General features: G+C 43.3%; 1 protein-coding gene across 5 annotated transcripts in view; it reads right to left on the bottom strand.

Annotated features, from left to right (window-relative positions):
* LOC311139029 (transforming acidic coiled-coil-containing protein 1-like) overlaps positions 1–27,952 on the bottom strand; it is a 42,172-nt gene that overhangs the window by 12,576 nt on the left and 1,644 nt on the right. The window contains exons 1-3 of one of the 5 annotated variants that reach the window (XM_084173869.1): positions 27,478–27,521; positions 8,926–9,029; positions 129–1,527 (exon numbers count right to left, since the gene is read on the bottom strand). In XM_084173869.1, the coding sequence (XP_084029995.1) occupies positions 129–1,527; positions 8,926–9,029; positions 27,478–27,506 (1,532 nt within the window). In that variant the 5' untranslated portion in view covers positions 27,507–27,521. Of the gene's footprint in view, positions 1–128; positions 1,528–8,925; positions 9,030–10,149; positions 11,048–19,109; positions 19,781–27,477; positions 27,522–27,952 lie in introns of those variants that run through there. The other 4 variants (XM_084173868.1, XM_084173867.1, XM_084173871.1 and 1 more) reach the window with 4 other exon arrangements.

Genomic DNA, 27,952 nt, shown 5'->3' with positions numbered 1-27,952 from the left:
TTCTTGCTAGGACAAAGCACATTTCTGAAAACAGAATTACCCTGAAGAAGGCTATACTAGTGGTGGAACACAACGCATGCTTTGGATTGACGTGCTGAAATGCTGAGCTGTAGGTGTAGTGGACTTACTTGATGATCCTGTCCTTGCTTTTCTTTGGAGGCTGGCACGTTTTCTTCTCCTCCTCCAGAGGGCGATCCAGCTTTGGTTTCACTGCTTCCTCTGCTGGCCTCTCAGGGGTATCCAGGGAAGTTGGGTTTTCACTGCCCAGGGCTTTAGACGGCTTAAATGTGTCCACTGAGTCGTCAAAGTTCTGAGGATCAAAGCTGTAGGATCCTTTGGGCAGAACTGGGGAACCGCTCATTTTGCCACCACCACCCCCAAAGGGGTTAAAATTAGGGTCATCCCACTGGTTGGGGTCAAACTTATAAGTGGACTTGGGAATTGGAACGTCATCCAAACTTAAGGAGGCACCTGGCACGGAAAGCGGTTCGGAAGCTGTTTCTGAAACTGTCTCTGCTACCGGTTCAGCTACGACTGGTTCGGGTGTCGGCGTCGGGGCAGGTGCTGTCGTCGTTGCTTTGGCCTTTGGCTTCTTGACGGCGAGCTTGCTGCCAGGCTTTTTACTCAGCCTCCTCGGCTGTGTTTTTTTTACCTCGCCTGCCTCGTCTAACCCAAACTCCATCTTCACAGGCTTGGGCTCCTCTGATGCCTCCGACGATAACTCTTTGACCTCCTCAACCTCCATTTTACGTGAGGAACTAGTCCTGCAAAGCGGTGGAGAAGAGCTACGTACAGGCAAAGGCTCCAGTTTGGGAAAGGAGCTACTTACAGGTAGCGACTCAAGTGTGGGCAGGGCATCGGCTGCAAAAGCTGGCGGGGAGTTCTGTATCTTGGAGCCTCCAGTGGCGAACGGGTTAAAGCTGTCGTCAAACTGGTCCGGGTCGAAGTTGTAGCTAGCTTTAGGGATTGTGATGATGTCAATGTCCCCATCCCCCAGTGTGCTAGCCTCGCTCAGGGCTGTCTTTATCTTCAGGGAAGGGGGCTTGGTTTTAGTGGTTTTAGGGATTTTAGTAAGTTTGGCCTGCGGTTCAGAGATGGTCTCAACGGGGTGTCCATTACAAACTGTCTCTGTGCTGCTGGACAGTGGCCTCTCTTCCTCGGGTTGACCTAAGTCCAGAGAAGTAGCCAGTGGCTTCTCCTCAGGTAGGCCTAAGTCCAGAGAGGTAGCATTTGGCCTCTCATCAGGTAGACCTAAGTTCAGAGGAGGGCTGGTCATTGCTTCTCCATTGGCCTGTGCTGGTGGGTCTGCTGTGGAGGGTTGAACCTCTGCAGTGTCTGTTGTGTTGGGAAGTGTTTGGGGCCCATCCTTAGGGTCCACGGGGGCCTCCTCCTTAGGGTTCACAGGGGCCTCCTCAGGTGCCAAGGGGGGCTCAGCCTGGCCCATGTTCTGGTTAAAGAGGAGGCTATGAGCTGGATCCCCAGCTAGGCCAGACACCATCAGCTGTTCATCCTCCTCCTCCAGGGTATCTGGTGAAAGCAGGAGAGAGGATATGACAAATTAACTCAAAAAGCAGTAGTAGCTGCCGGAACATAAATACAAAACATAGCCACAAATACAAAAGACGATGATCAAAAATGTAATTTGGAGTGTCCTGTAATTTCAACAAAAAAGCCTTCTCAAGGCAGGATATTAAGAGATGTTAATATTCCTTGGTTGCTACCAATCTCACAGTAACATACAGTTGCATCTGTTTCCATGGTTACGCTTTTCTTTAAAAACCTAATAACATAACAATACATTTGCGTGTTCTGGAAACTCTAATAAGGGAATATGGAAAAGCCATAACAGGTCAGATTGAGAGTGTATGGGTTGAGGGAGCTGTTGCTGTTGTTGATTTTGCAACACTGCCCAGAGGAATGTACAAATGTTTCCTGATGGCCGTCATCCTCACAGTTTTCATGCAACAGTCTGTTGCTAAGAGACAGGGGGCAGCAAAGGCCCTAGTTTATTTATATACAGTGGTGTGGAGGAATTCATATGCTACAGTGTTTAATGCAGCGTTGATCCTCTTATTCAAAATATTTAGAGCTAATCATCACTAAGCAAAGTCAAATCTTTCCATCAGTATGTTTACGTACGTGTGAATGGGTGCTTCAGTGTGTGTGTGTGTGTGTGTGTGTGTGTGTGTGTGTGTGTGTGTGTGTGTGTGTGTGTGTGTGTGTGGAGAGAGAACAAGAGAGGGCTGCAGAGAGAGGTACAGTATAACTACAGACGTAGGATCTTAATTTGAGCCAGTTTGCTACAGGAGGAAAATAATCCTGCAGCAACAGGAAATGTGAATTATTATGTGGATTATAATTAATGGACATTTTTGTAGGGGTTGATACATTTTTCATAAGGCAAAATCAAGTCTGAAAAAGTGGAAATTACAAACTTCACCCTTACAAAAAAAGATTGCAGTTTTGAAACTGCAGTAAAAGTGCAGTAACTGCAGTCAACTGTTTCATTAAACCTCAAATACACTACAAGTTTTACATTTCCTGCATTGCAAATTAAGATCCTACATCTGTACAGCTTGGACAGAGCAGATCTGATTAACTGCTCTAGAATCAGTTAATCAAAGTTCAGATCTCTGTACCCAGGGAATCAAGGTTATGTTACTGAATCCATCTTTATTGGAGATAGAGAACATGGCTATATTGCTATATTAACAAGAAGACATATTTCTGATAAGAAGTTTTGCTGCAGTGTCATCATTTGTCAAAGTCTCTACTATGCCATTATTAAGTTGGGTCTTGATACTGCAATAATACTAAGGCTAACTCTCACTGGACATAAGTACCTTTGTACTCATTTGATACAAATAATCATAGTATAAAGGAAAATAGTTATATATTTTATAATATACGTTATACTTATTGTCGGCATTAAGGTTTTTAGTTCAACCCTAAAACAATATAGCACTCGCTTCTTTTCCTGCAGTAGCCAAATGCAGCGCTAAGGACCTATAGTAGAAAAAGACTAGACAACAGGGCAAGCCAATACATTCCCCAAGTTAAGAGTGGTTATATAAGCTCTCTCACCAGGTCTGAACACTTGCAATCAACTTTCTCTTAACTTAATGTTTTCAATTGTTCCTTTGTTCCTCCACAACTCCGATAACATTCACATGGACAGCTATACTGCACATATTTTTGAGAGATGGCTGCTTTTGTCAGTGACTTCTATTCTATTTGAAAAGTATGATCTCCTGCTACTGTGGTCTGACATTGAGGCATGTTGAATGCATTATCCCAGGCCGATAATAGCTATCTATCGTCACAGCGACAAGAGGTTGAGCTTATAGCAAACAATATGTGTCTAGTTTCAGGAAACAAGGCATATGTCGCTACTTTACAGGAGAGCCATTTGAACGTAAACTTTTTTTAAAAATCAAAATGCGTTTTTTGGCAGAAGTGCCTTCTGGAACATGTGAACTTTCATGTGCCTTAATAACAAACTTGTATGCCATCTGTAAATACAAATAAAATTGTTAAATTACGAGCCTAGTTGGTTAAGCCACAGAAAAAGACAGCAACCTTCCCACTAGCCATGATTGGCTGAGATAATGAGTGGGCTGGACATGCCGAGAGAGGAGTTTGGATTGGTCTGCCATATAGCATGCTTCTGTCTATTTGAGCTGGTTAGTATGTGTAGGTAATAATGTCTAACGCTGCTTTACATTTTTTTTATTGTGTAGTGGAACTGCATAAGTGTTGCTCTCCACTTTCTGGAGGATCGAGTTTTGAAATCAGTGGAATTAGAGTGTGATAGCTAAAGAGATGGAGAAAACACCTGTCTCCAGATTACATCTTCAAACTAAGGGCAACCATGTAATCCGTGACAGGGAGACACGTCCATCATGCATGATGTATACGGATAAGATAGTCTAGCTAGCTACATTTTCAGATATTACACGTTTCTAATTTTGACAGAAAGTGGTTTCATTTCAAGTTAAAGTGTACTGTTAGCTAGCTAGCTAACGTTAGCTGGCTGGCTCGCTAGCTAATGTTAGCTGGCTGGCTCACTAGCTAACGTTATGTGTATAATCTTATTATTCGTATCTCAGAGCCATTTGCTTGCTAACATTGAACCTGGTTGGTTTGCTACCTGCAGATTCATGCAGGGTAGTAACGTCATGAGTTGGGATTATGGTTCATTGTTTAGCTAGCTAGCTAACGTTAGCTGGCTGGCTCGCTAGCTAACGTTACGCGTATGGTCTTATTATTTGTATCTCAGAGCCATTTGCTTGGCTAGTTAGAGCCTAATGTTAGCTAGCTAACATTGAACCTGGTTGGTTAGCTACCTGCAGATTCATGCAGGGTAGTAACGTCATGAGTTGGTATTATGGTTCATTGTTTAGCTAGCTAGCTAACGTTAGCTGGCTGGCTCACTAGCTAACATTACGTGTATGGTCTTATTATTCGTATCTCAGAGCCATTTGCTTGGCTAGTTAGAGCCTAATGTTAGCTAGCTAACATTGAACCTGGTCGGTTAGCTACTTGCAGATTCATGCAGGGTAGTAACGTCATGAGTTGGGATTATGGTTCATTGTTTACCTAGCTAGCTAGCTACAAGTCTTAACAAAAGACTCCACTATGCAAATAACAATTTCGGGTGCGTTAATAAATTCAGTCTGAGTATGCCACAGTACAGAATAACTGATGAATTTACGAACGCACAACACCCGTTGAATATGGCCGGTCTCAGTAAACGTTGGCAAAAAATAGTAATTAAATTGTTGCCAGCAGCACAGTTACAGTCACCAACGTTCTGGATAACATAAAAACAGCCTAACCAGCTCTACTAGGGTGAGTAAAATGGTCAGTGGGGTGTTCTCTCACTGACCATCGCCCTAGCAGAGCTGGTTAGGCTGTTTTCATGTTATCCAGAGGTCTAGCCAATGCTAGCCAGTTAACTTGGGTGCTTGACTGCCATTGTGAGGTCAGAACGCTCGGATCAACCCTACTCATCGGCCAGAGCATCAAGTGTGCGCTCTGAACGCTCCGAGAGCGAAATTAGATGGGTGGGGCTAAAGCTTAAGAGGGTGTGAACTATGCTGAATGGGTGTAGACAATGAAGTGCTCTTCAGTAGGCACCAAAACATTCAAAGGCCATTTTCTCAAAAGTGTGATTACAAGTTGATCAACTTTCAAAGCAGAATTACTTTCCCATTGTTCCCTTAAATGCAGTGTATTATATACCACTTTGTAGCTCTGTGTCTCTGCTTTTATCCAAAGAAAAAAAAAACAATTTCAAATGTTGCTACATAAGACCGAATCAAGGCGGTCGGTCACATATTGAAAACAGAACTTTAATGAAACTGACATCGACAATATAAACATTAGTCAAATTCCAAAGGACCCTTTACTTCTCCAAACATTTTAGTTTTGCCTGCAAGGTGTATCTTGACAGTGGAGAGAGGGCTCTATTTTCTGCTGGTGTTAAGGCGGCGCTAGTGTTTGAGGTGTGTCCTTAAAAACATGATCGAAAGTGCTAATTTCAGGCAGCGCTGATAAGGATATTTAAGACCAACCAAAAGCTGGTTTTAGCGGTAAGGCGGTTGGTTATGGCATGAATTTTGACAGCCTATCCAGCCGTGAAGCACACTGCCCATATGCGCATGGAACAACAGTAGCCTAATGTGCTTTTGGTGCCTGTATACTTTGTATTTAGAAACATAAAGAACTAATGTTTTTTCACATTTAGTTTTATTTGGTTTAAAATCAAGCATAGCCTCCCCTCCTCTCAATTAAGGCTTTTATTGTCCTGCCCAATGCAATCGCTAAGTAATCAAGACTGTCGATAAAGGGTTTGGCTGCTGAGACCGCTTGGAAATAAATCTTAATCACCAACGCTTTATTAAAATATAAAGTTTGAGAGGAGTAAAACAGTGAGTTGACATTCAGTTTTTATCTATGCATTGTAGGCAAGCCCACATTATTTTAGCCATGCAGGTCCTATTTTGGATATGCATAAACCCCCCTCCTCTACGCGTCCATGCCCATCATGAAAGGAGAGATGAGAACATCTGTGAATACCGGTGAACCTCGTATATAGAAGTTATCTGTAACCTGTAACAATGGCTTGTTTTCCGTTTTATATGTTCAAAACTCAAGCCCTCCCTTAGGCCGACTATAACGAAGGCTGATTCAACAGCAATGTCTTTTTTATCCTGGCAATTTTATGATATCATTACATTTATTGTTGTAAAAAAATAATGTTTTCGTAAAGTTTTATTACAACCATTGTTATTAGAATGATTCACCTTCCTGGTTTTATGGTTACAATGTCCATGTCGCGCATGCAATGCAACTTCTGTAGATGTGTGCATGCAATCTGATCTGTAAGATGGTTCCGATTATGTTCATAAAACATAGGCCTATCTGGGAGCAGTATAAAAGTGAGTGGACATTCTCCTTTTCTATATATATTGGATCTTTGTCCAGCTACTGTGAAAAGTTTGGATGTGCTGTAAAACCAGAGGCGCAACTTTCACTGGGGACGGAGGGGACATCCCCACATTCTGAAATTGCATTTTTGTCCACCCCAGTTTTATAATTAGAATGTGATACAAAACGACGCAACAGTATGCTTTAGGACCATGCGGACGCCTCAGAGCGGCCGGGTAGGCTGTTTGGAGTGTTTATCCGACTGGATTAAAAAAAAATATATATATATATGTCCCCCCCACACTTCTAAAACCAAAGTTGCGCCCCTGCGTAAAACCCTCTATAGTCTGTTGTTTTAATAATATTTGGCCAAGGGGAGAAATTATGGTGCCTGTAAGTGACATTGTTTCTGTCTATAAATCCTACAATATGCTTTTACTTTGCCAGAGATAGTTGAGCATTCAGAGAGTAGGACAAACATCAAAGTTGGTTATTTTTGTGTACACTACTAAACGTACTGCAGCTTCATCCTAGCCTGTTGCCAGATCTGTTTGTGCAGTCTTGCCAACTCATATGGTCTTTATTGGCAAACAGATCTGGGACCATTAGCAAGGCAGCACAAATGGATCCTGGAACAGGCTAGCTTCATGCTGCCAAGAACGGTCCCTTCTAAATGGCCAATGAGCTAGAGTTCAATCTTCTCCACAGCTGGCTGCGTGAGGAGGAGTGAGGAAACATCAGGAGAATGTTTGGGGTTGTGGTTGTGGAATAGAACAGAAGACAACTCCCTCGGTGCGTGCTGCCAGCGAACGCAGCCTTCTCCGACTCCACGGCTCACGAAGGACACTTTCACTACCCCAGGCCTGAGCAAACAAAGATAGCCTGGAAACATACTAGCCTATGCTATGCAATCCCACTCAAAGCAGTTTGAGACCCCCTGCTTTTACAGTCTCATATCAAAACACAGTGGAGTGAACCAAAACAAAGCTCTCAGAGATCAAAGACCCAGAGACGAAGAAATACTTATTTAAAAGTAACTTTGACAGAGTGAAAAGCAGCACGGCTGTCCAACTAAACTACGCCTCCTCAAATACTTCCAAACCAGTCTGAAATCCAACAGGTATGTGGTTGCATTGCATGCACTCTCTATGAGTTTTGAGACCATCTAAATTATCGGCAACATCTACTGGACATCATACAATGACAGGGTTTGAAATTAAGTGTTTCAAGTAGGCTACTTCAAAATATTGGGACTGGGACTAATATGGAAACTATTATTGCTTCACTGACTTGTAACGGGGCTAATAGATCCAAACTGGATCAATATATTGGAGACATTTCTAGATCCCTCACAGGGTAAGTCACTCTCATGACTTTTAACCCCTCCCATAGACAATTGAAAACAAAGAGGAGCAACTGCTTTTGTTCACGGCTGACCTCCCAAATTCCATAGTCCAAAGCCAATTCCTATGCAGGCCGTGGTCCAATTCTCTTCCCTTTACTTCTCCAATGTTACAATGTTAACATTTTATTTGAGCCACACATGCTATTGTTGTGGAGTGGCCTCCCTCAGTTTTACCTGAATGGCAAATATAAGTCCTTTATTCAGCCGATGACTTCCCACTGGGCACAGACGTCAATTCAACGTCTTTTCCACATTGGTTCAACGTAAAGTCATTGCAATGACGTGGAAACAACATTGATTCAACCAGTGTGTGCCCAGTGGGTTCTCTCTCACAACAAGTGTAATTGTTGGTGTGAATAAGGTAATTGTGTAGTTTAATATCAAGCTTTAAGTGCTGTGTAACGTTAATGGTCTTCATGAATGTCTAACAGTCAGATGCATACCTAGAGAAGTACGGTAGGCAAACAAAGCACATCTGTCTTCAATTACAGTGGCAAGGTACACTTCCCTCCGTTTGGCCACATGTCAGACGGAACATAGTTAAAATAGCTTTACAGTAGGTGCAGTTTAATCTAATGCAGTAGCAGTCCTTTGAGAGCAAATGCAATCTGCAGTTTCAGTTGAGAAAACATTATTGATCGACAGAGTCATCAAAAGGTCTGAAGGACTAATCTACTTGATTCCACCAAACACTATCTTTTGTTTATGAAAACAGCCTATTGAAAACCACGTCTGAGGTGACTGTTAAAAATTGAAGCACCATGATAGCGCGCACACACACATGGTTCCCCACAGGAAGTGCAAAACAGAGAAACAAAATCTCTCTTGTTACCATGGAAACTCCAAAGGAAGCCAGCCAGCTAACTGTAGATGTTGTGAGGGACTATTTTTTGCTATAATATCCCTACAATATCCCTCACTGTGAAGCTGCTATGTGTGGTATGTCATTATGACATAGTTATATGCTGTCATGTTGTTGTTTTTGTTGTTGTTTTTAATTAAATATGTGCAAGTGATTTTCAGCATGTTTTGTGCCTACTTCTCTCTTTCTGTCCTTGTGTGTTGAAGGCAAGCAGCAGTGGTCTCACCTGCTCTGTCGGTGGTGAGGGTCTCCAGCTCTCCTGGGACTCTGAGTGGAGCGTGGACAGGACTCTGAGCCACTGGGGTCTCAAAGTGGCCCTCTGAGTCTGAACTGGAACGGAGAGAGAATGAGAGAAAGAGAGAGAGAAACAGGTAGAGAGAGAGAGAAAAAAGAGAGGTAGATGAGTATGATCATACCACTAGAATATCTGGAAATGCTAACTATTATGAAAATATCATTCTAGTGTGTGTACTAATGTAGATGTTCTAGTATGTGTACTAGTGTAGATGTTCTAGTATGTGTACTAGTGTAGATGTTCTAGTATGTGTATTAGTGTAGATGTTCTAGTATGTGTACTAGTGTAGATGTTCTAGTATGTGTACTAGTGTAGATGTTCTAGTATGTGTACTAGTGTAGATGTTCTAGTATGTGTACTCATTCAATGCAATGTGTTTGCATTGCTGTCATGTCCAAAACCAGTTGGGTACAAGTGATAAACAACTAGCAATAGTAGCTGTGACCGAAAACAAGACCCCCCACCATCCAAAGTTGTGCTATATGTATAGCAATTAAACACTGCTATAAAAACATATATTTTGCACGATCGTCTCTCTCCATCGCTATCACAAAGCCTTGAGTGATAACACTATCATCAAAGGCAGGGTAGTGTTTTGCCCCAACAAGGAACAGGAGACAGAGGGCACAGTGTGTGCTATATTAAGATGACATCACTCGTTGTACCTGTCTGCGGTGCTGGGGAATAACGAAGTACCTGAGACATTGTGAAATACTTACACAAACGTCACACACACAGTCACGCATTAACCAGTAAGCCTCTAACACAACAACAGACATGTCTGTTTGGAAGAACCCCATAGTAGAAAGAAACGATGTAATGGTCAAATGCATTTTCTTCTCTTTCTCTCTCTCTGCGCATTCCCTCTTTAGAACAACACTGACTTACACACCCCACAGGTGGACAGGCAAAGCAGGTGCCCCTCTCCCCCTCCTTCACCCATATGACACCCACTCTCCCCCTCCTTCACCCATATGACACCCACTCTCCCCCTCCTTCCACCATATGACACCCACTCTCCCCCTCCTTCACCCATATGACACCCACTCTCCCTCTCCTTTCCCCATATGACACCCACTCTCTCCCTCCAGCTGCCTTGTGGGTCTTTCACTCTGAATGCTTCAAGGTTCCAATGTAGCCCACAAACACACTCGCCTGCAGCCTTGAGATCCATCTTCCTCCTCCTCCTCTCGCTTCCCTCTAAGGGGCAGCTGTCCAACCTCCTCCTTCACCCCCTGGCCCTCCTCCTCCTCCTCCTCCTCCTCCTCACCGTCCTCTCCCTCCCCTGCTCCCCGGACCGCCGTCCACGTCCACTTGGCCCAAGACACGGGTGACAGCCAAGACATCCTCCTTGACAATGTTTTCGGCTTCCTCCTTTGGTCTGAATAGCGTAGACACTATCTTCTTGAGTTGTGTCTAGATAGACTAAATCAGTTCTGTGGTGTCTGAATAGACACTATCTGTTTGAGTTGTCTCCAATGGTTAACCAGTTGTTTCTATCTTATTCTCTCCTTCTTAAAGATGGCTCAATAAACCACCAGTTGTTCTTCATATCTTTAGTAGTAGCTCCTCTGGACTGTTTTCTTCTTCATGTTAGTGAAGGTGCTCCTTCCACTCTCCACTCTGCTGTTGATGTTCTGTTTGGGAACCTTTTCTCAGAGGGTGACAGAATGGAAAGAAGCTTCCAGTGCTCTCGCCTTTTCTTGCTCCCTCTCGCCCTCTCTCTTTCTGTCTGTCACGCTCCCGCTCTCTCTGCCTCTGTGGCAGAATACCACAGCAATGATCAGCTGGCTTCCAGAGTGCTGCCTAGCTCTCACTCTCACTCTCTCTCTCCCCCACGCTGTCTACATCAGGGCCAGTCCACTGTGAAAGAACATGGGGGGCGAAAGGAAGCTTGTGGTTCAAAAGATTGCTGTGCTCCCTGGGCCAGTGAGTGTGGCGGCCCCTGTGGTGACAGAGTGGTAGCTTCCAGTCAGGCAGCTGTTCCACTCTCATGCAAAAAGCAGAACAGGGAAAACGAACTGGGGCTGAGGAGAGTCTGGTGTAGCAGAGTGGTGGAGTCAGTGGAGCTCCACGTTTTACTGCACAGAGGGTTTTGGAATGTAGCCTCCCGAGCTCCCCGCCCTCAGGCTGTTTAACCGTTAACCGTTTCCCTCCTCCTCCTCCTCCGACCCGACAAGGCGGCAACAGCCAGACATGCATGACTGGACCAGACCGGGGAAACCTGTTCTGTCTCATAGCCCCCAGTCCCTCCCTGGTTCACGGACCCAATGGCCCCCCGTCACTCTCTGGCTCATTGTCCCAATAGTCATCGATTCCCTTCTTTTCCTAATTTCCTTAGGATGCTATTTTCCTTTCCTAATTTCCCTAGGAAATGTTCCTGTCCTTCATGAACGCTGACATGAAAAGGTCTTTATTGGTAAAAGAAATAGGTAGAATCCTGACCCTATCTTTTCTTAGCCTAGCAGTGAAGAGCGTTGGGCCAGTAACCAAAATGTCGCTGGTTCGAATCCCCGAGCCGGCAAGGTGGAAAAATATGCCGTTCTGCCCTTGAGCAAGGCAGCTAACAACAACTGCTCCCCAGGAGCCGATGACATGAAGGTCGATTAAGGCAGCTCCCTGTACCTCTCTGATTCAGAGGGGTTGGGTTAAATGCAGAAGACAAATTTCGGTTGAATGCATTCAGTTGTGCAACTGACTAGGTATCCTCCTTTCCCTTCCCTTCCCTCAAGCCGATCAGTTGTCACCAAGAAAAGGAGATAAGGAGAGGAAGCCATTTTAGATGATTGGGACACAACCTAGCTAGCTATCACTGATACCACTGATGGCTGCTTGAAATACTTGAAGAGCCTGGGGGAGCTGGCTGTTTGTTCCCCTCCAGTGATTTATGTTCAAGCTGACATCAATATTATGCTTCAGTTAAAGAACCACGAGAGCGCAGCCTGTCCATTGTAGACGAGAAAAACATTTTTACTCTGCCAGAATTCTTTCCACCATGAAGAGGGTGAAGGCTCTCTCTAGTTTAGGTTTCTGCCGTGTGGTTTGAAGATGTGGTTGAGAAAGTCAGAATATTTTTTTTAATGATTTATCCTTCTATTGTGTTTTCCTACATTGGAGAGTTATTGGTGATTCTATCAATGTTGTATTTCTGATCCGTTTTCCAGGTATTTTCCATTGTGTTGGGTTAAAATACTAATAAGCCTTAGCAAACTCTCTAAAGTGTTTGTTGTCTGAAATACCCGTCTTGACAACATGCTGTCTCCCATCGACTACTACTGCAGTGAGGAAATGAGGTGAGGTGGTGTAGGAACAGTTCAACCCAAAAAGCACGAAAAGGTCAAAGTGATCCAGAGAGAGTTGTGACACATGGTGATCTAGGTTTGTACAGCATTCAGTTACATAACCACTGACTGTCACCATAGATCTACATTATCTTCTAATCTACAACAGTCAATGAGATTCAGTCAAAACTGCCCAACTGAACAGCCTGTCCGAAGTGTAGAACTAAATTAAGCCATAAAGCATATACTTATTAGCATACTTATAATCATACTATTCCATCAATAACGTTCATCAGCATCAAAGTAAAAGGAATTGAGGTGTGTAGGCTACCCGCATACACATCACACATGGCCCCTTCACTGCTATATTACGCAACATCAAAAACAGATTGCTTGATTGAAATGCAAAGGCTGTGCTTGTTCATTCTAGTATAAAACCGACAGCCATACACATCAATGAAAAGGGTGAGGCAATGTACTGTGGGGTGCATGGGCCCCATTCCAAACAGGAGACTACCCAGTCTTGTAAGGTAAGCTGCTGTTACCTGCTTCTCCACTACTGCTGCTCAGGAGGATATGAGACTGCCGTTCTGTTATGTAACCCAAAGAGAGCTACATAGACAGGCTTCATATTTCAAACACACACTGAAAGTTATGAAGCTGAGGAAAACAGAAACCACATGCCACTGAAATGAGCAGTTACGAAATCATGTCCCACTTTAAACGAACAATATCTGTTAAGGCTTAATGAAGCTGTCGTAAAGCCTTTATAAAGCCTGTAGAATAACTAAGGAGTGCTGGGACTGCTGATAGTGGCAATTAGATTAGAGATTAGAAAACCTTTATTGTCCATTAAGTTTACACGGAATGGAAAATTGTATTTGGCGCTCTGGCTTACATTAAAAGGAATTGAAGTAGTAATCTGAAGATTGCGGCTGGTGTCTGTTCCCAGCTACCATCTACCGTTGTGCCCTTGAGCAAAGCACTTCATCCCAAAGTTGCTCCAGTGGCGGAGCACAACACAGGGGAGTTGGGAAAGACAAAGTACTATACAAATATATTCAACCAACCTGTTTAAAACACGACTTTCCTCAACATTTTTGGGATTTCCAAACCATTCACAGAAGAGAGTGTGTGTGTGTGTGTTTGTTGTGTATCTAATTGGCTGGTGGGTGTTTCCAGTGGAGCAGACCAGACCCTAGCTATTAAAGCTCCAGACAGGTTCCACCCAGCCTGCAGCCAGTGGCCTGGCTTCATCTGTTAGATCCCTTTGTTGCTGTTGGGGAGGTAGGGGAATAAAGGTGGACGCTTCTATATGTGAGGAATTCCAACAAGCCAGTTTCAATGGGGAGTGGCCTGGCTACCATCCCACTCCATATGTATGGGTAAACGGGATCCTCTCTGAGACAACAGTGAGCCAAATACACACAGACGACAGACAGTGAAACAGTCACAGACAGACACACACACACACACACACACACACACGTGTAAAGAAGACAGCAAAGGAATATAACACATCCCCTAACACATTGTCTCACTGTCTCATCAAGGCACGTCCTCACTGACCTTAGCAACCTCTCACTTTTCTCAGCACAGATGTCACCAACAAAAACCCATCTGTGTTGAGTCTTGATGTCAGTCTTACTGAACATCCAATAACAACAACAACCTGGTATAGCCTTGCACAACAGCCCAGCCTGCTAACATTGTGTCTTTAGTGAGCCAAGCTGGGAGGAACAATAACAAGCGTACAGAAGTAGAAATCCTCTTTGGCTGCAGGCCCTCATGTGCTACTTCCTCTGTTCTCTTTTACCAAACAGGGTGGAACTAAGATTGAGATGTCCGTTAGTTAGGGAGGTGAATACCTCTGCAACACAGCATACACTAGTTCGTTAACACATACACACAGGCATGTTTAGAGAAACCCAACACTCTCTTTCTCTGATCTTGCTACCCGCTCAAACAGGTTCACTCACTATTTCATTTACACACAAACAGTGCTTGCATTTGTAGTGGGGTTTGTATTAGGCAGGCCCTCTGTCTGTCCTCACTGGTGCTATTTCTGTCTCCAGGCAGAGGAAGGTCTGTTATGTAAGGCAGGGCCCTTATTTCCTACTTCTTCACCGCAGTCACAGTCTTGTCCTCTACTATAAAGTACTAAGCCTCTTTTCTCTCCAAACTTCTCATGATGGGAACTTTGTAGCTGCTTGGTGTGATTCATGGTATTCAAAAGGGGATGTGAACTCTCTCTCTCTGAGTGAGAGTGAGAGAATGAGATAAAGGGAGAGGGAGAGAGAAAGAGTGAGACAGGATAAATAATAAGTAACACATGTTATATGTATTTTATTAGTTTACGTATTATACCAGCATCTGCCGGCTGTTGTAAGCCCCTATTTTGCATAGCCATATCGGGAAGTGACTCTATTTTGAGCGCAGTGATAATGATCATTGTTATTTTCTCCCACATCACATGCTGCACCTGTCCAAAAACCTGACAGGAAAAATCACCACCCACTGCACAACACAGGCCCAAGAACACAACATATTATAACAGTTATCTCAGGTGTCTGTATTAATGCTTGTTTTCTTTTCTTCATGTATTGTCAGAGAGTTGTAAAGATGGGTAAAATGAAAGTCGTTTTTCTAGTCTACACAGTTTGAGGAAGTGGAGACCACATCCGCCTACAGACATGACTATGTGTCTGTTGACATCTAAACTGCTATCCAATCATTACTTGAGACAGACCAACCACCTTTCCTATTTATGCCTTGCCTCGGTATGTTCTATCAGCCATGTGTCTACCTAGTATGTAAGGTTACATTTAGCCTGGTCCCAGATCTGTTTCTGCTGTTTTGCCAACTCAAAATCAAATCAAATTTGATTTGTCACATGCGCCGAATACAACTGGTGTAGACATTACCGTGAAATGCTCCTAGTGTTATTGTCACACCAGCACAAACATATCTGGGACCAGCCATGCTATGGGCCCTGGTCAAAAGTAGTGAACTACAGGTATATAGGGAATGGGGTGCCATTTTGGATGAAGCCTAAATAAGATATGCCTTGTACAGTCTCCCCATGGAAAGTCACCTTCATGTGATGAGAGAGCCATCTGGTGGCAGAAACAGTTCTGATACTGCTCCAGTGCCCTCTAACCCCATTCTGTGGCTGCCCTGAATTGCATTTATGTTTACCTCTTTAATAATATACAGCTATATGGAATCAAATATATGATACTGTATGTGAATGTGGTAAATCATACAACAGTCTCAAATAAGGTTATTTTTGGTTTCACGCTGTCGTACTTCCCTAGTCTTGTGATGTATTATTCACTCAGCTATTTGGAACAAACTTGAGAAAGGAGGTGGTTATCAAGTTTTGGTCATTTCTGACATGTAGCACTTGAGTAATACATTTGCTAAATCGCCACAGTGAGTCCTATAAGAATCAGGCAGAGGGTGTGCTAGTATGGATATTGGAACATAGCCAAGGCCTTGAGCACCTGTATGCAGTGTGACTGGTGTTATACCAGCCAGCCCTGCCCAATCCAGGACACTGGATATGACAAATGCTGAGAGGACAAAGTCCTATCTGATGTGAAAGGATACACAGATACCTCCTGACTGAAGTGACCCATGTTTGCAATGCAAATAGGATGTGTGAAGGGCTTTTATAGTGGGAGCCTTTGCATTTTCTATCTGTGTAAACACCAGGGAATCAAATGATAGGCATATCCTGTTTTAGAAGGATAGTTCAGTTCACCCAGGATAACATCTGACTTATTGTATAAATTGGGTGAACTATCCATGTAGTAAAGCTTTTTAGATGATATAGCACAAAGTCACCATAGCTTGAGTCTAGTAAAGTATTAGCGGCTATCTTTATCTATTAGTGATGGGGAGAAAAAATCGATACAGTTATATATCGCAATATTATTTTTGGCCGATATTATATCGATATTTGACTCCACTTCTGCATCTTCTTTTTAAATAGTAAGCCAACATGTTTTCAGCACTTTTATTTCCCAGACTGGCCAATTTCTTATGCTTTTACTTGTCTCTCTGCAGCAGACATATAGCAAACAATCTGTTTGGAACATCAAATCGCAATAAAATCGCTGTATCAAATCACAATACATATAGAATCGTGAGGATCGTAAGAATTGCAATTCATATCATATCTGCACCTAAGTATCGTGATAATATCGTATCGTGAGGTCCCTGGCAATTCCCAGCCCTACTACATTATCTATATGATTGACTTTAGAAAGTGAAAGAACCTGACACCAGTGGTGGAAAAAGTACTCCATTGTCATACTTGAGTAAAAGTAAAGATACCTTAATAGAAAATGACTCAAGTAAAATTGAAAGTCACCCAGTAAAATACTACTTGAGCAAAAGTAAGTATCAAAAGTAAATGAAATTGCTCAAATATACTTAAGTATCAAAAGTAAAAGTAAAAGTATAACTCATTTCAAATTCCTTATATTAAGCAAACCAGACGGCACCATTTTCTAGTTTTTTAAATTTACGGATAGCCAGGGGCACACTCCAACACTCAGACATAATTTACAAACAAAGCATTTGTTTTTAGTGAGTCCGCCAGATCAGAGGCAGTAGGGATGACCAGGGATGTTCTCTTGATAAGTGTGTGAATTGGACCATTTTCCTGTCAAAATGTAACGAGTACTTTTGGGTGTCAGGGAAAATGTATGGAGTAAAAAGTACATAATTTTCTTTAAGAATGTAGTGAAATAAAAGTACAAGTTGGCAAAAATATAAATAGTAAAGTAAAGTACAGATACCCCAAAAAACTACTTAAGTATTACTTTAAAGTATTTTTACTTAAGTACTTTACAACACTGCCTGACAATCATCTCTACACAGCAGGAACAAAAGTTCCCCTGTGGCAGAAGATTCAGAGGGAAAGGTCAACCTTTCCTCAATGTTCCCCCGCTTCAGAGCCCGATTTAGATCAGTTAACCGGCTTACAGGACTGTCTATAGCAGAACTTCTGCTGATACACTTCTTTCAATCAATAGTAGTTCACTCTAAACTTCCAACTCCCACATTAATCACATACAATTAGCTGAACATCTTATGGCTTCACCACCGTGATCGGATATGGATCTATCTAATGTAGTCAATCAGTAACAGCTTACCACAATATTGATCTATGTTATCCTGCTGTGCTAAAGCCTAGGCATTAGCTTTGGGAGCCAACACAACTCTTCATGTCTCAGGCAAGGTTTATTCATCAAATGAGCACGGTTCCGAACCACCTCCATTACACAAACAGTAATGCAGCATTTATTTATCTTCTAGTGCGAGGTACAGTTTACTGTATTAGTAAAAGCATGAGGGTTAAATGCATCCATTACTCCATTACATCCACTGTCTCACCTGTTATTGAGATGGCATAACCATAAAAATAGAATTACAGTCCATTGACTTGAATGGGGTTCTCCATTCTATCTATTCTATTGCTGTGTGTATAACCTGCAGGGGGCAGAGTGGTCCCCTTTGGGAGAGACAACTCCTCATGTAAACGTTGACAGTACAGGGTGGACTAGAGGAAACCCAGGAGCTATTTCACACAGTGAGATCAATCGGTCTGCCAGTTAACCTTTCCTTTGGCCAACAAAACATGAAGAGATCACTTAGGGTCTCCGTTTCAATCAACAACTGTAAAATGACATCTCAGTTCTTGGAGATGCGTGCATGCACACACACAAACACAAACAAACAGGCAAGCATGTACTAGAGGGAACGGTAGACAAACATGTTTGACACTGTACATTTCTAGCCTGTTTGAAGCCTTATCAGTGAGTGAATGAGGGTGTGTGAATATTTGCATGTGTGTGCAAGAGCTCGTCTGAACAGAGACCATTCATTCACACTCTAGTATTAAACACATGGAGGTGACAACACATTGCATACACTGACTGTTTGCTTATAGTGTATTATTACTCTTATAATACACAGCATAATTCTTATAATACACAGTATAACTCTTATAATACACAGCATAACTCTTATAATACACAGCATAATTCTTATAATACACAGCATAACTCTTATAATACACAGTATAACTCTTATAATACACAGCATAACTATTATAATACACAGCATAATTCTTATAATACACAGCATAACTCTTATAATACACAGTATAACTCTTATAATACACAGCATAACTATTATAATACACAGCATAACTCTTATAATACACAGCATAACAAGCAACTGATCTCAATCCATTTCCCACAGCTACTTTGTCATTTTAAATCCTGAAATGTATCAATCGATTTGAATAATAAGACATATAGCTTGCAAAAACTAACAAAGACTGTATCTATAGACTATCAAGCCGTAAAATATGGCATAGTGATGATATTGTTATACTGTAATAGTTTAATGTAGACATTGGTTAGCTAAAGTCTCCCCAACACTTTGTTTTAAACTAAGATGATATAATGTTTAAGCTACTTCCTTTCTAGTCAACAAACACTCTCACAGGTCACAAACGCCTCAGTCATAGCCTATCCATAGCTTCTTCACTCGTCAGGCCACAACAAAGTTGACAAACCAGAACATCCAAGTGCACAGTCAATTCCGCCTACAAGACGCCACAACCTCTGACAAACAAGAGCTCCTGAAACATTCAGCATGAATATCATTGACCCAATAGCTCATTTAAAATAGTCCACTCCACGACTGAGGCCATTTTGACATGCCTCTGTAGAAGTACTGTTATTAGACCGTTTTCAAACTTCCATTGCTGTTACTGTAAGTACAGGTATTAGAGAAAACAGTTACTTCACTCACATGCTAATTGTCTTCCTCTTGGTTGTGTTTGCTGCCCCGCCGGTCTTCTTCTGTTGGGACTGAGAGCCCCCCATGTTGACAGCAGCTCCCTCTACCCCTCCAAGGGGACTGGGCCTTCACCTGTCTGTCTGTAAGTCTGTACACGTGCGTGCTCCTTCAAGTGTGCACATGTGGGTGTGGGTTCAGTGTCATCCCAGCTCAAGTTAGCCAGCGTACTGTCCCATCCGTGTTTCTCTGACTACTGTACTGCTGCAGTGAATGACGCTGCAATGTCCATCTGAAACAGCCCTGATACTCTCCCAGGCTCTCTCAGCTGGCCCAAGCCTCCTCCCTCCCTCCCTCCCTCCCTCTCTCCCTCCCTCCCTCCCTCCCTCCCTCTTTCTTTTTCTCCCTGTCCCCTCCTCCCTCACCTCAAGCACACACACACACACACACACATACACACACACACACACACACATACACACACACATACACACACACACACACACATACACACACACACACACACACACGCAAACACCAGGGAACAGACTGTGGTAAACATTTGGCTGGGAGTTATTGTACACTGTAATAAATCCAGGTGGGGACAATCAAGGAAGGAGGCTAAAAGGTACAGTAGATAAAGCAGGTCAAGTTTCTTTGTCATAAAGTGATGTCATGTGGGTAAAAACCGGGGTTGCATCCCAAATGGCACCCTATTCCCTATAGTGTACTACTACTATAGTGTACTATCCATATGGCTCTGTTCAAAAGTAGAACACTATATAGGGAATAGGGTGCCATTTGGGACTCATCCCCAGATAGCAGGCACACAACAACCCATGAGAGCAAACAGGACTCTGCTTGATGTGAAGACGTGGTGTTACATACTTCTGGTTCAACCTGTTTAGCAAGGAGGGATGGTACCGTGTTTTGACTCAAATCTAAATGTCAACAGCAGTCCTGTCATTCAAAACATTACAGTTAGGGAGTGAATCTGACCTCTCTGAAATGAAAATGGATGGCCCTCCTTTCAGCAAAATATATTTTACCTAAACCCTCCCTGAACGCTTGAAAAAAAACAAGCGACCCTTCCCTATACCCAAAATAATAATTAAAACAAAGTGGAGAGCAGAGAACATATCTACCGTTTACCCTCACTTCTTGGACAGACCAGAGCCTTAGATATGCCGTTTTAGAAACTGTTCTTCATCCTGTAAGCATTACATGGCAACGCAGACATTTTGATAGCACACAGGGCTGCGGGCCAGAAAGTTGTGGGTTCACAGACCACCGTGGACAAGAGTAGGGGTGGAAAGATCTCCTTTATAGTAAACGCATTGCATGAATCATCATATTTGCAGGTCAGAGAAAAAATAGCCTTTTATAAACATTTAATGCAATTCTACGTAATTGTACATATTAGCAGAATGTTTATTTAATACCACACAAATTACTGAAATTACAGGCTAAGAAGGGACAGAGAGATAGGCCTATGTGCTCCCCCCCCCCCCCCCCTCCCCCCCTCCTCTCTCTCTGTGGATGACTTCGTCAACCACTTTGAAAAGAAGGTTGACGACATCCGATCCTCGTTTGTTAAGTCTAATGACACTGCTGGTCCTACTCACACTGCCCTACCCTATGCTCTGACTTCTTTCTCCCCTCTCTCTCCAGATAAAATCCTGCGACTTGTGACTGCAGGCCGCCCAACAACCTGCCCGCTTGACCCCATCCCCTCCTCTCTTCTCCAGACCATCTCCGGTGACCTTCTCCCCTACCTCACCTCGCTGATCAACTCATCCTTGACCGCTGGCCATGTCCCTTCCGTCTTCAAGAGAGCGAGAGTTGCACCCCTTCTCAAAAAACCAACACTCGATCCCACTGATGTCAACAACTACAGACCAGTATCCCTTCTTTCTTTTCTTTCCAAAACTATTGAGCGTGCCGTCTTTAGCCAACTCTCTTGCTATCTCTCTCAGAATGACCTTCTTGATCCAAACCAGTCAGGTTTCAGGACTGGTCATTCAACTGAGACTGCTCTTCTCTGTGTCACGGAGGCTCTCCGCACTGCTAAAGCTAACTCTCTCTCCTCTGCTCTTGTCCTTCTAGACCTGTCTGCTGCCTTTGATACTGTGAACCATCAGATCCTCCTCTCCACCCTCTCCGAGCTGGGCATCTCCGGCGCGGCTCACTCCTGGATTGCGTCCTACCTGACCGGTCGCTCCTACCAAGTGGCGTGGCGAGAAGCTGTCTCCGCACCACGTGCTCTCACCACTGGTGTCCCCCAGGGCTCAGTTCTAGGCCCTCTCCTATTCTCCCTATACACCAAGTCACTTGGCTCTGTCATATCCTCACATGGCCTCTCCTATCATTGCTACGCTGACGATACACAACTAATCTTCTCCTTTCCCCCTTCTGATAACCAGGTGGCGAATCGCATCTCTGCATGTCTGGCAGACATATCAGTATGGATGACGGATCACCACCTCAAGCTGAACCCTGGCAAGACGGAGCTGCTCTTCCTCCCGGGGAAGGACTGCCCGTTCCATGATCTCGCCCTCACGGTTGACAACTCCGTTGTGTCCTCCTCCCAGAGTGCAAAGAGCCTTGGCGTGACCCTGGACAACACCCTGTCGTTCTCCGCTAACATCAAGGCGGTAACCCGATCCTGCAGGTTCATGCTCTACAACATTCGGAGAGTACGACCCTGCCTTACACAGGAAGCGGCACAGGTCCTAATCCAGGCACTTGTCATCTCCCGTCTGGATTACTGCAACTCGCTGTTGGCTGGCCTCCCTGCCTGTGCCATTAAACCCCTACAACTCATCCAGAATGCCGCAGCCCGTCTGGTGTTCAACCTTCCAAATAAATGTATGCACGCATGACTGTAAGTCGCTTTGGATAAAAGCGTCTGCTAAATGGCATATTATTATTATTATTATTATTCCCAAGTTCTCTCACGTCACCCCCCTCCTCCGCACACTCCACTGGCTTCCAGTTGAAGCTCGCATCCGTTACAAGACCATGGTGCTTGCCTATGGAGCAGTGAGGGGAACGGCACCTCCGTACCTTCGGGCTCTGATCAGTCCCTACACCCAAACGAGGGCATTGCGTTCATCCACCTCTGGCCTGCTGGCTCCCCTTCCTCTGCGGAAGCATAGTTCCCGCTCAGCCCAGTCAAAACTGTTCGCTGCTCTGGCACCCCAATGGTGGAACAAGCTCCCTCACGACGCCAGGACAGCGGAGTCACTCACCACCTTCCGGAGACATTTGAAACCCCACCTCTTTAAAGAATACCTGGGATAGGATAAAGAAATCCTTCCACCCCCCCCCCCCCCCCCCCACAAAAAAAAAAAAAAAAAAAAAAGAGTGTAAAGTGGTTATCCCACTGGCTATAGGGTGAATGCACCAATTTGTAAGTCGCTCTGGATAAGAGCGTCTGCTAAATGACGTAAATGTGCCCTTGAGCAAGGCACTTAACCCTAATTGCTCCTGTAAGTCGCTCTGGATAAGAGCGTCTGCTAAATGACTAAAATGTAAATGTAAATGTAAATCTTATCATATTTCTCCAATGCCAAATCAGAGTGTCTTGTTTGCAATGAAATTGTCCCTGTTTGCAAATAATTACATCTGAGACATCATTAGGAATCTGAGCATGGTACTTTCAAAAGTTAGGCCTACCTTTCCACCCCAGACAGAGTAGGCCTACCAACGCAGAAATATGTAAGCTTTAACTGCTGGCTACTCTTCTTCCGTGGCTTAACCCAACGAGAGAAGGTCACAAGTGTTTCACTTCTACTGTACAGAGAGTAAATTGTTTAATCAAATGATAGTGACAGAATTAGATTACTTCACAAGCAAAGTCATGTTTTTGTCTCCTTGGCTATAGAAGGTTGTAGCTCTGCCTTTGAATGTCAAAGAAAGGAAACAATGATATCGATATCCCCATATGTATCGGAGTGATTTCGTGGGTATTTTACAGCTTGTTTCTAGCATAAAGCATCGCGGACCAAAGGACTGTTATAGATCACTTTATATCATCGGATCTGTTTTATTTTCTTCAATATCTTAAGCTAACAAGGGGTAGGCCTGTGCTTTTTGCCATTTTCTTTAATAAAAGGTAGGCCTATGGCATACCCTCTCATATCCGCTCAATTCGAGTCTTGGTTTGAACTTCACAGCCCTTCACTGACATGGAGGTAGGCTAGTGCATGGTGGATGGAGGAATTGACCGACAAATCCATGGATATAGAAGCCTATAGCCTAATGAAGACATTGAAATTAATTATGCCTACTCGAATGTACCTACTTTCAGCACCATGTGCTGTCCATTTCAGATTGTTTGTGCCGCGGCTGCCGCTTCAAGTTTCAGCACCACAATGTAAGTTACTAGAATCTGGCTTATTGTGAGGTCAATAACTCTGATAAATACATAATGGGCAAGAAACATATTGTTTTTAATCAAATGAATTATAGTAGTAGCAAGCTATCAAAGTTGACCTCTGGTCCTCCTTCTCATCTTCGCGCTCTCCTCAACTGAACAGAACATAGGCTAGTCTGTGCGCAAGATTGTGAATTTTTTGGACAAGGCCTAATAATTTAAAAGAAAATTGAAAGAAACCGTTGACTCTCCTCCTGAACTGCCACCGTAGCCCTACACAGCACAGCTATTGGTTAAGCAGCACACAAAAACGTTTTTGATCAGCAAGAGCAGAGCAGGCCGGGGCTCAGGGTTGGAATATCTATTGCAGTGTGTAATGCAGCCTAGTTGTATTTACAACATCCCAGCAGCTATCTTAGAAATGTAACCTTGCTCTTTGCTTCTCCTAGCATGCACTTCATAGCCAATAGGCTATGGATCATTTGATTGTCACCACACTAAATAGCGTATAGGCGCACTTGATATTGTGCACCCTGGCACACATCGATATATAGCCTAATAAGCAAAACATTCTAAAACACTGAGAAATATTGACATTTCATCAATTACAAATTACATGACCCTCCCCTGGACTAGATTTTAAAAATACTAAACCCTACCCTTGACTGAAATTGAAAAATCATGACCCTCCCCCACTTTCCTCCAGGTAACCATTCTGTACATTTCGATCCGTCCCTTATCAGGAAGCGATTATCTGACCAGATTGCAATGCATGCAACTCCTGCGAGTTGTGGTATTTGGAACTCCCATTGGATTAGAAGCTTTCCCATCTATTTCAAATGTTACGGTACTTTTTGCACAGATATGTGCTCTTTTGCATGACAAAAAGGTCTGTGTTAGCATACAGTAAGAAAACCGATGCAACTTGCTGTGACAAGGAGGAGACATATGTAACACAAGATACTTCCTTTCTAACAGTTATGAATCCACATCGGATCAATCCCATGAATAAAACAAAGACCTTATATCCTTTTGTCAAAGAAGAACCATGGGAAAACTTTAAGCCAACTTTGTTTCAGGATTCAAGGATTCAAGCTCCCACAAGCCAGCAAGAACCGGTTCTGCTGCTCACACTGACTAATCCTTTTAGTTGCTGAACTAATTTACCACATCATAATGCTTCATTTCAGATTAACAGTCTACCTGGAGGGTTGGGCCATCAAAACCTGTTGAACGCAATCAGTTTAGAAAGTGAATTAATTCAATTAATTCATGAAGAGCCCTCATGGGAACAATGGGCAGCGTTAATTCAATCAATTCATGAATTCATCAGTAGTTTCAAGTCTCAGAAAAACAAAACACAGGGATTGAGATTAAGGGTTGCCCTATTGACTGAGGCAAGTGACCTGAGTGATCACGCAAGTTGAGTCTGCTCTGTGGTTGCCCCACTGGGGCTGTGATTTTTTTTTTTATACTGATAACAACCAACATGAAAATAATTCCAGTAGTCTGGTCTTCCAGCTACTTTACATTTTCGGGCAAGCAATCATAATCGGGCAACCAAAAAATGCCTTTCAGACCTTAATGTCAATCCCTGAAAACATGAGATTTCATTAATACTGTAACAACATTGCCACAATGCTGCTCCGGTGACCTGTGCATAATAACAAAGGTCAAAGTGAGGTCACTGTCACATTGTAGTCATAAATACCAGACACCTCTCTTTCACACACACACACACACACACACCTAGCCATGTCTACTGTACAGATTACATACTAGAGATGCATAGCTAGCCACTAAAGGTAGAAACTGTCTGCTACAAACATACCTAGCCATGTTTCCTATAGACACTACATGTGGGTGGCAGGTAGCTTAGTGGTTAAGAGCGTTGTGCCAGTAACCGAAAGGTCGCTGGTTCTAATCACCGAGCCGACTAGGTGAAAAATCTGTCGATGTGCCCTTGAGCAAGGCACTTAACCCTAATTGCTCCTGTAAGTCGCTCTGGATAAGAGCGTCTGCTAAAATGTAATATAGAAGTTACAGTAAGAAGAAGAATGCATCTTCATTGACCAATCATGGTAGGAGGCCTATTTGTCCGTGTTCACAATACTGATAGCCGACGCCATGGCATTGTCACCTCACCACCTTGCTTTCACAGAACAATTAGAATTATTTTCAAAGAGGATCATTGATCTTCATAGACCATGTTCACATTGAGTTACATGTTTAAGAACATCAAATCAAACACTGCTTGAAATTAATTTGCTTAAACGTTTTATCCATCCATCTTTTTGAGAACCGATTTAGTGAATTGTTATTTTACTCTAATCACTTTGGGACTGTATGTTATTACAAATAGTGGCATTAAACAGGTTGGCAAGAAACGTCAGCAAAGACTAGGTATGAACAGCCTGACATCTAGTGGTAGACTAAGATAAATGGTATTATTGGTAGTTCTTACAGGCATGACATGATTTCCCAAGGTTTGTCATAAAGATCTTCGACATCATAACTACAGAACTTTTTACACTTTATAGTGTACTTGCTTTTAGGGATGTTGACTCCCCTACTCATACAGGCGGCCTAATTGCCACGATGGAACTAATAATGACCACTAATATGGGTCTAATGTGACATCATGTTAAAGTGATCCAAATCCATTCCGTACATGTTTCAAGGTGTTATGATGGGGAGGTTACTAGGCAACCTCACATACAGACCAGACACATCTGGGGTAGGCCTACAGTACATCCTAGCCAGCAGCAGTGACAGCGCAGTCTTACTCAGCGTTGGGTTTCCATTGAGAAGGCAGGGGACCAAGCAATGCGTGGGTGTGAAACAGCACAGTGTTGATTCAACATCTCCCTATCACTTCCTACTCAACAAATGATAACTCACCCACATCAACTGCTAGGGGAAACACTTAAAAACAACAAACTCGAAGTCCCTTCCACAATCACAAGACTATAAATGGCACGGTCATGGAGCGTCTGGGAATCTCTCCCTGTAACTCCCTTTTCTAATACGGCCTGCTCACATATTACAATGATTATTTTCTAATACTGATCACATATTCCATTGTTTTCCCCCTAGTGTTACTCAAAACGGTAGGCCTCATGAGTTCAATATAAATGGATTGAATTCAATTGATTTCAATTCAGAACTTTTGTGCTAGCAGCCATGGATGCCTTCACCACCCAAGAGAACTCCTGCATTCCAGTTCTCTAAAATGGGAACATTGTGGGAATTTATTTTGATTCCCAGAAACTGCAGCTTGCTTCCCTTCCATATGTGAAAGACCGGACTGGGGCTGTGCCTAAAAATATTATGCGCCATCAAATCCTTACTTCCTCCGTCCATGTTTCCTCAATTCCTCTCAAAGCCCATCGGAGGAGAGGATCCGAGGATCCCTCCCTCTGACCTCCTTCAATGAGCTTTGAGTGGAATTCAGAAAGAAAATGACGGAGGAAGAAAAGCTTTGACGTTTAGTAACTTTTTCAGACAGCCATATGTTGGCTGCTCCCGCCCTGTTAACCCCCACTTCCTGTTCAGCTGAGCCACAGCCTCTGCCTGTGTCTGAGAGTGACCTCATCTTCCTTCCAGAAATGCCAAAAACACCACAGCACATGATGCAATGTGAATGCAAGTTCGAGGCAAACAGTAAGCCAAAACGGAGAGTTTATAAGAGTTCTTCACTCGTATTCATTCAGTCATAATGTAACTGGAAGAAAACACATGGAAGGAAATGAATGTTCCAGCATGCTGGTTATCATTATTTGACCCTCCGTCTGAGCTGTGCTCTTTCTGGGATTGACGCTGTTTTTGTGTGCAGTGAAAGAGGAGTGTGCGTGTCTGTGTGTGTGACTGTGTGTGTGACTGTGTGTGCGCGTGCATGTGGATGTATAGGCCCTGTATTGTAAGCCATGAGTAGCACCCTGTTCACTTCAGACAGACTTTACATTGCCTTATGTATAATGCTGCGCGTGTACGGTTGAGCCTTGCCTTGTGTTGGCAACTGGAACGTTGGTCATTGGTCAACATGTGGAAGATCTGTGGAAAGAATTTCCTGTTGATGGACAATAACCACAATAAATCGATTGATTCATCAATCAATGTGAGAATCACATTGTGAGAAAGGCAAATGCACTGTTGTGTGGTGCGAGCGTGTGTGTGTGTGTGTATGTGTATACACGAAAGTGAAATCCTTGACCAAAACCCAGGTTTAGAACCGAAGACTATCCTCCAGTCCTCTTATTAGGCCTCCTACTTCAAAGAATCTCAAGCTACCTCACCTTATATGAAGTCACCTTTCAGTCAGATGGGTTTTCTTTACTAGGAGGGTTAAGCAGTGCAGCCTGGCTGTGTTAGCCTCGAATCCAATCAAACCTGCCCTGAAGAAACCCAAGCCGTTGCACTCAAACATTAACTAATGGTGTTACGTAAATAACGGTCTGTCCCCACAAAAAGCAGGTTCAGA

The sequence above is a fragment of the Coregonus lavaretus genome (assembly GCF_964263955.1).
Source record: "Coregonus lavaretus genome assembly, chromosome: 12".
Classification (NCBI taxonomy): Eukaryota; Metazoa; Chordata; class Actinopteri; order Salmoniformes; family Salmonidae; genus Coregonus; species Coregonus lavaretus.
Note: the sequence above shows the minus strand (reverse complement) of the source record. Positions and strands in the feature narration are given on the sequence as shown.